Source organism: Stylophora pistillata, chromosome 11 (assembly GCF_964205215.1).
Source record: "Stylophora pistillata chromosome 11, jaStyPist1.2, whole genome shotgun sequence".
Lineage (NCBI taxonomy): Eukaryota > Metazoa > Cnidaria > Anthozoa > Scleractinia > Pocilloporidae > Stylophora > Stylophora pistillata.
Window position 1 is genome coordinate 11,407,117 of NC_142529.1, and position 13,391 is coordinate 11,420,507.

Below are 13,391 nucleotides of genomic sequence, written 5' to 3' on the forward strand. Positions count from 1 at the left end.
AACTGATGAAATACCCAAAGTGTTTCCGCCATTAAATCATCGCAATGACTTTACCGCGCGTTGTGAACCTATTGCATTTTTCTCTCATATCAGTGCCTCTTAGAAAGCGGTTTCTAAACGTTTCTTTTTCGCTTCATATGGAAGGTTTTTTCACTTTCCCAACGTAACCGAAGCAGGATTCAAATTCTCAACGACATGGAAGAAAATGATTGCTGAGTAACTTTGCTTCATCGTGACTGAGAAAAACCCAAGATGAGAATCGATCTTTCAGTCTTCGAGTAAACCGCGGTCTCCACACTAAGGATAGATTTTCTCATTCGACATGCTCTCCTATGCTTAAAGATCTGTATTTTGATTAGACATTTTCAAAATTGATCAAATTAGATCACACTGGAATATTTGTTGATCATAATACTCATAGTAGTTATTCGGCGCTCGGTTACAAGACGCATCCCCAATTTGAGAAAATGACAATGTCAATTTCCCAGCTGGAAAGTTTCGTGGAAAAACTCGGTTGTAAGACACACCTAACTTTTTGTCTTCAAGAGTGACAATTTGACGATTCCGCTGCCCGAAAATATTATCTTAAAGGATTGATTAGTCCGAAAGGTATTATTTCATAGTAGATTTTGTGTCGAAACGTACAACTTTCAGAATTTTCAACAGAAGAGTTGGTACTTGTCTGGCGATGAAGTTTACCGAGTAACAAGTATCCAAGCCTGGTGAATTTCACTGCGCGGGCTTCGTAAGCTAAAAAAAGTTTGTACGTTTTTGGCTTCTAATAGAAGCACAAAAGACGCCAAAAGGCAATAAGTACTGCATCGCAAGCTTTGGCTACTTATGATGATCCTAGCACAAGCTGCCACATGTTTAAACAAGTTTCTTGATCATGGGAAGATAATAGCCTACTAACTAAAAAAACTCTAGCCGCTGTTGAGCAAAACTGCGTTCTAGGACATGTGTAACCTAGTCAAATGTTTCATCTAAACGTTGATTTCCATGCGGCACATAACTTAATAGACAGAACGTTACATTTACACTTGGCAAAGCCTGACCTGCAAAGATTTCTAAATAGGAAATAAGTGTAATCCACTTGTCAATTTGACATAAGTAAACTCCATGAATGCATGCGTCTGTATTATTTCTTATAAAACGTAAAAAAGACAACCACAGGGAAAGCATGTTCCGTCAGAGGCCCTTCAAAATTTGACGAGACTAAAATTTTCCAATAAAGTAGTTACTTTAGTGTACCTTTCTTCTAACAATCTCAACATCAATGTAGAACTCGTTTTGGAAATAACAAAGAGCTTTCCTCGAAGACGAAAGCCAGAGAGCTAATTGACGACTAAAGTTTAATGAGGGCAAAAGTGACAATATGTACCAAGTAAATATGTGAGGTTCAGTTTCTTTCACGTGAAAAAGCAATCACTGAGAATTTGCTACACGTGCAGACGTTGAAATATCTGCAGACAGTAAACATATCTTGGTTATTTTGGACTATGATATCTTTAGACGTAACTGGAGTCCTTCACCCCTCGTGTGATGTTTTCAGCAAAAAGTATCATAAGTTATGTTCGTGTTTTTAGTTGAACAGAACGTTCTAATGAAGGACTGACCAGCAATATAATTATGGATTCTATTTAGTCTTGTATCTCTGTATTAAGTGTGCTAACAGGCTATGCGAAAAGTTATGCACTTTTGTGAAAATAAAATATGCAGACAGGTGGATCTTTGGAAGGTGTGGTCATCTGAAGGAATTCCATGCCTACCCACGTTCCGTACTTGATCTGTTCTTCGAATTATAAATTGAGCCAAAACCTAAACCTAGATTTTCCACTGGGTACAGAGCTGTGGTGAATCACATGGTGAATCACCCTAACATTGAATCACGTTCTTAATTTAACTGCCAAACCTAATCTAACAATTGTTCTTTTGTTTGTTTATTTTTGTTTGGTTCACATTGTCAGTTAAATAACCTTGACCGTGGCCGGGTTTTCCGCTGGCTGCACGCAGGTAGACTTATTTAAAAATAAATTTTAGACTTTGAGACAACTTAATTGAGTAAAAGCCAAAATATGCACACCAACACCATGATTTGTTTTATCTTGTCTGGAAGTTCACGCGATCACAGCGAGGAACAGGACAAACCTGTTGCAACAGCGAAATTCTATTTATAACTGTACAATATCTTTGGGTCAATTTTTGGTTATTTAAAGCCTTTAAACCTTTAAAAATAAATTATCAAGCAACAAACATGCGAAACACAATTTCCAGCGTATCGCGATAGCTTTTTTTGGGGGGGAAGGAGAGGTCAGTCAGTTGTACACGGTCTCTGATCATCAAATTTCCTTTTTTCTCTCTTTTTATTCTTTGTCATTTTCTTAATTATTAAAGCGACAAATTTCTGTCCTCTAACTGTTTCAAGAGACTGAAACAATCTGAAGCCGTCTATAAAGGATCTCATGTTTGACCGTTTTTAGAACACGAGCAGGAAAAGCTATATATTTTCATATGATTATGTGATCTAAGTTTATAGTTTCTAGAATGTTGTGAACCTTGTCGGAATTTCTTAATGGTAATAGGACCCAGTGAACGATCGCACAGCAAGAGTCCAATTTGACAATATTCGACACAAAAAAAATTCGAGAAAGAAACTAGACAACTGTTATGCGCTTTTGCGAATTGCGCGAGAACAGCGCGCGCACACGACGCTTCTGTCTACTTACACAGGCATGACGTGTTAACTTTCCCTTTATCTGTCCTAGTTCACTGTCCAATTACAAACATGACGCGTAGACTTTCCTATTAGTGCTCAAAACGGGTTGGTGATAACCATTTACATTCGAGAATTTTGTTACAGTTTTGATTAATATTGGAATTATTCAATCAAAATAGTTATCATGATTATCGTTTTTGTTATTGTATCATTATTATTATTATTGTCATTATCATTATAATTGTCTTTAGAATCACCGTGATACAATACAATAAAAAAGGGAAAACTCTAGAACATTCATTTTCACTTCGTGAATTTATAGACAAAATTATTAAGATTACAAAATTGATAAAATAGTTCAAAGAATTTACTTTGTTTCATCACTTCTTTCTTTTACCTTCCCAGCTTGAATTTCTGTTATTATAATCTTTTAATGAAACAGCATCGAAGTCGAAAGTGTAAATTAACAGTGTCTGTATTTTGCAGCTTAAGAAAATATAATAGTTAGATTATCGCAAAATGTTTATTAGAGCATGTGTCTGAGAAAAATGGTTATCTTTAGAAGTTGAGATGTAATGTATCAACGCAATGTAATTTTCATAACGAATATTGTTAAAAGCGCTAGTTTTTCTTCATTCGTGTGCGACAGTAAACCAATATTTTTACCTGAAGATCAATGTCAACTATGGCAAATTGTTGTTATTGAATTATTACTGTTGTCAATGTCATTGTTAGCATTATTATTATTATACCACTGCTAAAGTTTTTATTACCATTATTATCACTCAACAACAAACATATGAAACATATGTGTGAACTGCGGTTATGAGACGTATATGAGAACGATCCTTCGCAGTAAAGCACTATTTGAGCAATAGTGAAAATCAGACCTGAAAAAAAAAAAAAATTTCAGGCCTGTACGGGATTCGAACCACTGACCTCTGCGATACTAGTGCAGCGCTCTACCAATTGAGCTAACAAGCCAACTGGGAGCAGGCCATCAAATTAATTCGATATAAACCCGTAGATGATAAATCAAACAACAACAAACATATGAAACATATGTGTGAACTGCGGTTATGAGACGTATATGAGAACGATCCTTCGCAGTAAAGCACTATTTGAGCAATAGTGCTTTACTGCGAAGGATCGTTCTCATATACGTCTCATAACCGCAGTTCACACATATGTTTCATATGTTTGTTGTTGTTTGATTTATCATCTACGGGTTTATATCGAATTAATTTGATGGCCTGCTCCCAGTTGGCTTGTTAGCTCAATTGGTAGAGCGCTGCACTAGTATCGCAGAGGTCAGTGGTTCGAATCCCGTACAGGCCTGAAATTTTTTTTTTTTTCAGGTCTGATTTTCACTATTGCTCAAATAGTGCTTTACTGCGAAGGATCGTTCTCATATACGTCTCATAACCGCAGTTCACACATATGTTTCATATGTTTGTTGTTGTTTGATTTATCATCTACGAGTTTATATCGAATTAATTTGATGGCCTGCTCCCAGTTGGCTTGTTAGCTCAATTGGTAGAGCGCTGCACTAGTATCGCAGAGGTCAGTGGTTCGAATCCCGTACAGGCCTGAAATTTTTTTTTCAGGTCTGATTTTCACTATTGCTCAAATAGTGCTTTACTGCGAAGGATCGTTCTCATATACATTATTATCACTAATAGTAGAAGTAATGTTACTATTACTGTCAGAATTCTTTGCTATTAATTACTGTTAATCTTTGGTGGCACTAAGGTATCGATCTAATTCAATCCACAGATGTCTCAAGCTGACCTTTTCCGAGGTTAATTGTCTAAAATTGACGAGACCTTTGGCCATAATTGGTTATTTGTCTGCAAGTGTAACAAATCACATATTATACTGGCAGATCGATCATCAAGTTCAGGCTCGTTAAAAGTCCATTTGTATTATGTATTTTCTTAATGCTGGTATCTATAGTCATTATGGTTCTGACAATATGCCACTTCCGAATTGCCCGTGGCCTCTTTTTCATTCTTGTGAAAACGAGTTCAAGTTACATGTGAGTGAAAATATACTATCGTATGAAAAGATAAGCACCAGGACTAGCTTTGAAAAAAGAGGCGACAGATAATTCAACAACCATTCGACTAATTAACAATTGGTTCATGCTTTAGCGTGCACTATCGAGTTATGGAGCACGTGGGATATTTTGGAGAGCACGAAAGAAGCGTAAGAGTTGCCTGAGGCGATATCCGAGGCAACTCTAGCTTCTTGAGTGCTCTCCAAACTTCCCACGTGCTCCATAACTCGATAGTGCACAGCTGAAAGCATGAACCAATTGTTTTAGAACATAGCCGGTGGAATTGTGCATCAAATCCGACGCGAAAAACGGATAACAATATCAGTTGAAGCGAATCGTGACGGCGCTGATGCCGAGTCACCTTTTCTGTTGTTTTTCTCTTTTTCTGCCTCATTTAAGAACTCTAGCCCAAGGGAAAAGGTCCAAACATTGTCTTCGTTTTCGGACTAGTAGGCCGAGTTTCTGTTTGTATCCATTATTTTTGCGAAATATATTATTTTTCCCCGCGTTGACAATGGCCGTTCAAGCTAAAAAAAAAATTTCCGGCGAAGCGATTTGCTGAGGCAATCAGCGTGCACTATCGGGATTTTGAGCACGCTTACGTACATTGAATTTGACTACGCGGTTCTGCTAGCTATGTTCTAAAATAAAACAGAATTTTGTGATCTTTTTTGTCATTAAAACTGATGAAGCTTATCTTTCTAAGTTTTTTCGAAAATAAGGGAGAAATTCATGAAAAAAAAAAAAAAAAACAATTAAATGAGTTTAAGTATAGAAAGTCTAAAGTTTAAGTATAGAAAGTTTAAGTATACACATCCAGCGGAGAGATCTGTACAATGTTTAAGTTGACAGCCAACTAGGAAGCACTCTGGTGTATTAAGTTAGTATGGTTATCAGTTACAAAAACGTCACTCTGGTTACGGACTAAGGACCGAAGAAACTCAAGACTGACACAACATGGCCATAGTGCGATAAAAAAGTCATATGCTTTCTGATGCAAAATTGTTGAGAATCGAGATTAAAGAGACAGAAATGCTAATCTTCTTTTCACGAGGGAATGTTCCACACCCATGGAGGTATTTGACTCTTTAAAAGAATACAGTGAAATTTTTCTATCGATACCAGTGTTAGGAATAAGGTCATATTAGCCGCTCTCGGATCGACTAATATTTTGAGCATAGAACTCCGAATCTTCTCCTATAGAGGTTTTGCACAGCAGCCATGTTGGATGGCAGGAACAATACCCATGAGAAAAAAATTTCTTTCTTATGCAAAATATTTTCATTGTTCCTGCCATCCAACATGGCTGCTGTGCAAAACCTCTATAGATCCAGCAGCTCGTTTTCTACAATTGTCACTGATAAAGTATATCTTCGATCACGCTTACATTTCGATTTCCCTTAGATTTTAAAGGGCCATTAGATAATAATAGCAAAAAGGATATCCCCAATTTGGATCAAATCGAAACATTTTATTATTTCTTCTCGAACGTATGAAAAGGAAGCTGTGGAATTTCAGTTCTCACCGTTTATCATTTACCTATAAGCGTTAAGTTGCAAATATCCCCAACTCTATCGACTAAAAGCAAAATCTAAATACAAATGCTGTAAAGTTTTGAGGTCGTTGTTATTTTGGTGAAGAAAATAAATGTCATGATTTCATAGACATCTTCCACCAGGGTGACTGCCAAAAAAATCCCCTATAGTATTTCCAAAACTTTCAAAACGTCGTCGGAAGGCGGAGGATCTCAAATAATTTAATTAGCGGGGCTTGTTAATGTGCTTCATTCGAGTGTTTTGCTATTGTAATAATTTCAACTTGGCTTCATGTGTCTGTTTGACAAGTTTAATGGAGGGACGCCAAACTCTTGCTCGTTGAACTGATCATTGTCAAAGTCCTTCTTTCTTAGCAGGAGAAACTAAAAGATATTTGCTCTAGGGTGAAGTATAGAGACGATTAGAACCTTTATTCGAACTACTTTTAATTCTGAAGAATTTGTTAAACTGCAAACTATTAATTGCTGATATAAGTTTAACTCTTTCAGTGTTTCAATAAGGCACAATGTAAGATGTAAAATATCTTAAGAGCCAAATTACCAAAGAGCTTGTGATCCATGTAGTGATAATTCTCTCTCGCGATTGTGAGAGTCATGTGCGAATTATGAGCTAGTTACCGAAAAATTGCACGTTTGTAGTTTCATGATCGAAGATTTTGGCAGGTAATATTCAAAACGATCATCTTGCTCGGCTCTATTTTAAAAATAGAGCCAAGCAAAATGATTTTGCAATTAGGGCACAGCTTTAAGCAAAAAAAAGAGCAAATATATATAGGTTTTAGTCACAAATTTCTCCAGTTTGATCTCCCTGGCCTGAGCAGTCGGATACCTTATCCAAGTAAGGGGAAATAAAAACCTGCCGTTCTTTTTTGAAGTTTCAAAACCCATGATTTAGGTACGAATTCCATTTCGTTACACCTTTTACAGCGCCCAGAATGACCTTGCTGCTTGTTATTTTAAGAGGATTCACAATCCTTCGTAAAACTAAGTGTAATGTTCAGCATTCAAATGTTATAACACACAGAGTTTCAGTAACTGAAAAAGAAAAAAAAGCTCTTTTGTACTTTCGGCTAGCACAAGTAGTATAAGTAGACGATGTAAGTCGGCTTAGACTTTGCTCTGTCCAAGGGCTGTTGTTCGAAACGTCAGCTTTCTGAAAACTTGCTGCCGCGCTTAATCTATACGTGCTCATTTAATCATTAGTCAAGTTTTTCACTTCGCCACAATACAATGATCTCTGCAGAAACTGGTTTACAACAACGAATTTATGTTACCTCTTTCGCAGATTCTTGATGTCGAAAATGAAGTTAGCGTCGCCATTGGAAGAACCGGATGGAACAAGCGAAGGATTGACTCGAGTTGAAAACTTTGAATGATACATGCAAAACCGCAGCAAATCCTGTTCTGAAGAACGTTTAGCGACTGAATTTCGAGGTCTTATGTTCATCTTGGGGCACAAAAGGAGAAGAAGGTAAGGATCACTTCTTTTCACGTGATAAAATCGCAGGCACAAAATCTTGTGATTGTCACAATTTTATTACAGCTTTTTATTCTAGGTGAGTGTATGTAACATTCTTCCTGGTTACCCCAAAAAATTGAAAAAAAATAAAAACCTGTCTTTTGCGGCTACTACGACCTGATTGCTGCGAGCACTGGTTTTAGTCCGCTCAACCATAACAATCAGTGCAATCACCTCCTATGGGCTGCTTCGGTATTGGATTATTCTTTCGCGTGACTAACTGATCTGTTTTGAACCCCCAGGGTATAAAATGGCATAATTATGAATATCCTGGGGACAAATTTTAATAGGGAAAAATAATATCTATTGTCTAATGTCCTGAGGAGACAATAAGATTACTTTTTATACTTCTGTGATTTTTTCCCGCCGATTTTCTAATGTCTTCAACTTTTGTTTTCTTCGTGCCGTCTTAACAAGGATACTTGCATCGTTTCCATCTAGCATATCTTTGTTTTTTTAATACATACATAGATATGCATTCTCTACATTTATGAAATTGTTCAGTCAAACAATAGATCAAAACCACAATGTTTTTTTACCCCAGAGCTTTCCAATCTCAAGTCTAATAGTCTACACTGCAAGTGTAAAAACTATTAAATTAATAAACAAGCAAGGACTTATACAGATTTTTTTTGATAGATTGAAAAGGGAAAAGAAGCTGAATTTTTATTAAATTGAACATTGTTACTCTCATTACAGCAATTATCATAGGCCTGATTTAGTCCGAAGTTTTTAAACTTCATTTTTTGGGATTCAAACCTGGAATATGCAAAGCTTGGGAGGAAACGAAGCAATTTGCGCTAACTCTAAGGTTAGGCTAATCCGCTCAGTACATCCCGATTCTCTCGTCTGACTGCAATTGCATTTTAGCGTCAAATTGTAGTTAAGTTTATTGTTTTACTGTTTTTGAGATTGAAGGACGTACCATTTGATAGAAAAGATATTTCCTAATCGTAGGATTTCAAGAGGTTTAAAAAATTAAAATCAACTGAAATGGAGGACCAGCATATGATCTTGTCACACTCAGTGCTCCAAGTGCATCGGACGAGTAGTTTGCGCATCGACAGTTCATTTATAAGCAAAATATTCTTCTACTAACTCGATGATAATTGAGAGGTGATCTATTCAAATGTCAATTTTGCGCTTGTTGTCTTTGAAACGTTTTTAAATTATTAGAAACAGAACCACACAAATAGAATGAAGTCCTCAGACTTGTTATGGTGCTAAAAACTATGAAAATTGAAACCAACCTCTCTGTTCCACCGATAAAAATAATTTTTTTTTTAAAAAATCTTATCGAAGCCGTCAAGGGAGTTGTTTGAACTAGCCTTCCTTGAATTAAGCTATAGGCAGAAACATGTCAGAAATGGCATTGTGATACAAACAAAAGATGATCGAGAAATTTAAACCTAAATGCTGACGGTTTTTCAACGGAACTTTCTCATAGAAAACGGTTGAAATGGCGTATTGCAGCAAATACTTTGAAGTCTTTGCGTTCTTGGCAAAAACTTGAGGGTTTTTGGGTACCTCAAGTCCCACCTGTTGACTCGAACCTTCGACATCAAAACAAAGCAAAACAAAGGATATAAACTTTACCAACTTTGTAGATAATAAAGTAGAACTTTAGGGCTAAAACTGTAAATCTCGTTGAGAACATACCTTATAAAATTTTGTTGATTGGTTGGAGAAATGTCATGGCCCAAATTTGCAACTGAATCCAACATGGTGGAACTAAAGCAATGAGTTTCGTTTAATTAAAATTGTCTCTTATTCAAACTTCGAAATAGTGCACTTTGATGAACCAGCAATTATCACATTCGCACACTCTAACAAGAGTTGATGTTCAGCCTAGGAGCATTTTCAGAACAACAATAGCTTGTTGTTTGAAATAGTAATAGCATGTTCAGCTTTCCATTGAATCGACGCCAAAACCGTGTTGTAAGTAAATAATTGACTGAATGATATAGAACAGAATACCAAAAAAATATGTACACGAAATGAAAAATCCACAACTTACAATAAAAGAGTTCGAGCGGAGTGCTGACAAAATGCTTCTTCTCCTCAGCAAGATGCAAAGTGTCTTCAGTCAGTTAAAGAATTGTCTGCTTTTATATATAGAGCTCCTGTTTGAAGCAGCTGACTAGCTGAAGTTTTTTAAAAAAACTAATCGCTATCTGCACCATGATTCGCTGGTCAACGCAATCACGAGATGCAAACAAGATTTAGAGGAGCCTTTCGTCCCGTTATACCACTTTAAATGAGATCACGTTCGTTGTAAAGTAGTTGAAATGTTAAGTGTCTCACGGAAAACATAACAAAGTTTACCGGCTCAATCGAATGTTGTTGAATCATTTTGCTGCAGCTTTGTTACAAAGCTTAGATACTATAGATGCTGTTAAAACCCCCAAACAAAAATAACCGGCTAATTTGGCTTTTTGCTGTTCACGTGGCAAATTGTTTTGATCAAAATTGTTTTATTTTCCAAGATTTCTAAGCCGATGCGCTAATTCTTTTGATGAGCTAGTGTGTCATATAACAAAAATCAGAAAAACGGACCTCTTGCCGATTTCTTTAAGAACTATGGGGTTTTGCCAGTTATGAACGGATTATAAATTTAATGTGGAGAAAAAAAAAACTCAGAAAAACTTTAGGACTCAATACAGTTTGCAACAAGGAAAGAAAACGTCGATGACGCATACTTTTCCACGTTCCTGCCATTGTTTTTCATACCAGACAAAATGTTCTGTAAAAGTGAAAATTTTTAATATATGAGACAGACGCGTGACAAAAAAGTTGATATTGTCTCAAACATTGTTTTCTTGAATTTATTTTCTTAAGTCGGTTAAGATCATTAAAGACGTAGATGTGATGGCATGCTTGTCCTGGGTTTTTATGTGAACGCCCAAATTTGCATAATTATTAAAGGTTTGAAATATTTTTTTGTAAACGAGGAGGAAATATGACTATGTTTGTTTACATTTATCTGTGGGAGGCGATGTTGACTTCTCAAACGTCACCTACCCACAGGATAAAGGTCAGCTGCTCACGGAGGAGTGGCATGTAGGTAGAGAAACTCTTTAGGTTATGATGAAAGAGTGCTGGAAGAAGGGGAAAGGTTCGAATTCTCCCATAATTTTTTTGAAGGAAAAAGGCATTTTAGGCACAGGGTGTGGTCTAGAATAAGGAAAGATTGGACCAATTTCGGTCCTAAGTACCGATTCTTGTACATTTGTTGGAATAAAGCGTCATTTCAAAGTAGACTAAGCTGTCGCCTTTATGACAGACGGTACTGATGTTTCCAAGGTCTAAAAGTAAAACTAATTTTTGAGACTCTAACTCTGGTTTTGAAAGTTTTTCATAGGGTGTTGGCTTTTTAGTCGGGTCTAAAATTACATACACTCCTTACATTAATCAGAAATAGAGTTCCTTCTCTACAAAGCACACGCCCAAAGCTTAAGGATAATAATTGATACTCATGCATTAAAAAGTAGCTTCATGGGATTTGCAAACAGAGCATGTTAATGCACGTAGTCTCAAAGTAACATTTATTGCTCTTACAGAGAAATTCTCGAGAAATTCACATGAATTTTTCTGCTTTGACAATACCTTGGACATGCAAGAGATATATTTGATATATAATCATCTTTAAAAATAGAGAGTTCCGACGGGGTATCAACAACATTAGTGATGTCATAAGAATTGAATTTATCTCTGCTAGTCTCTTTTTGAAAAACAAATTTGAAGTACGCCTCTGAAAAGCGCTTTCTGTGTTAAACAAAATTTTCTTATTTCTCTATCAAAGAGTGAGAGATTATTTAAAGTGGAAAAATAGACAAAAGACAGTGAGGGAACCAAAAATAGTAGTGATGAAACGATGAAAGATTGTACTTAAGTTTGAGAAGACATTCTTTACGTTGACACAAGTTGAATGGTTTTAAAAATGTGATATAATCTACATACTCTTCGTCCTCTTGTTAAAATCAATAGCCAACAGGTCATCTTATAGCCATAACAGAACAATTTCTTTTGAGAGTTTTAGAACCAAAAACCGTGAGTATTTCTGGCACGAGGACCGTACTTTTCCTCGTGCAAACTGGTGTTCTTGTTTTGCCCCTTACGGTGCCAATACTCACAACAGCCAATAAGAATAAAGGAAAATAACACAAGTGGCCCAAACAGGCAAGCTGCCAAAAAGCGCGGGAAAACGTGAGGGGCCATGACATAGCTTCTTTTGTTCTCGCATCTGATTGGCTGAGATGATGGCGCGAGTTTTCTCAAATAATCGCAAAAAAGAGAAAAGCAAAACCGAAAAGCTATCCTGAATTACCCTCGACTTTATTTGAAAATTGATTGATTGCGGCGGGCAACAGATATCCTTAATGCATTTATTTTGTGAGAGGGTATATAACTTATGCGTGACTGTGAACGTACGAGAATGAAAACGCAATTAAAACACATGGAAAGCATAAGACAGTTGACAGCCGTAACTAAACACTTAAGACGGTTGACGAAGTTTAAAGTACGTAGGTCAAAAGCTTTATCACACAATATTAAATCGAACTACGGCCAAGGATCGAACGGTCAAAGGTCGATAAATTTATCATGACTCAGCTGAGGAAATTTGCACTCGTCGCGGGGTCTATGAGGATATCAGCCTCTCCGCTCGAGTAGCATGTATCATATAGTTTTCCTTTAGTCACACCAAGAAAGAGGAGATTGTGTGTCGTTCAGTGCTACAATTTATAAACAAAATTTTACCTTCGGTAGTCCTATTGAATTTACTAATTGATTAATAATTGATTTATTGTTTACACAAAGTATGAAACAGAAGTCATATGGTTATCTCATGACGCCGGAAACAAAAGAGATTGCGATTGAGAAATTATCACGAGCTTGAAAAATAAGTCAGAGACACAAAAAAAATTGTGATATTCAGACAATTGTCTATAAGCTATACATGCTAATTTCGTTTGACACACCCCTTAATATTTCTCATTTTCTAGATTCTTTCCTTTTTGCGCCCAATTCTTTTAAGACTTTTGCAGTTGTTGGCCTTTGCTGGGGTTAAATATTTAAAAGAAAAGTAATTAATTAGTTACTTTTGACTGATAGCGTGTCACTGACACTTCACCTCTTAGCTTCTGAGATCTGAATGTGAATTCTCCCCTCAAGTTGCTACATATTTCCTTGTACAGTGGAATCCCGATTTCTCGAACCTCCAGGGGGAACGTAAATTGGTTCGAGAAATCGGGAATTCGAGAAATCGGGGGTGAATTTACAAGTGAAGCAAATCCAAGGGAAACAAGGTTTGGTTCGAGATATCGGGAGGTTCGAGAAACTGAGGGTTCAAGAAATCGGGATTCCACTGCAAATTAGTCACGAGAATTTGGTGCTTGATCAAGATAACAACTACTGCCTGGTAAGTTTGAGCATTCTCGTCACCTGTTTACAGGATAGTGTATGGATATAATGGGGAAAAAGTTACGGGTTAATCACTAGGGTTAACTGCTTCTTGAAAAGCGCCACACAGCGAAGGCATATG

The 13,391-nt window shown here is 36.6% G+C and overlaps 1 protein-coding gene across 6 annotated transcripts in view; it reads right to left on the reverse strand.

Annotated features, from left to right (window-relative positions):
- The window catches only part of LOC111336880 (cellular tumor antigen p53), a 50,629-nt gene that overhangs the window by 20,340 nt on the left and 16,898 nt on the right, over window positions 1-13,391 (reverse strand). For 2 of the 6 annotated variants that reach the window (XM_088737931.1, XM_088737930.1), the window contains exon 1: window positions 7,605-7,777. The exons of the other annotated variants lie outside the window; for them this stretch is intronic. In XM_088737931.1, coding sequence (XP_088594057.1) covers window positions 7,605-7,777 — 173 coding nt within the window. Of the gene's footprint in view, window positions 1-7,604; window positions 7,778-13,391 lie in introns of those variants that run through there. 6 annotated transcript variants of the gene reach the window in all.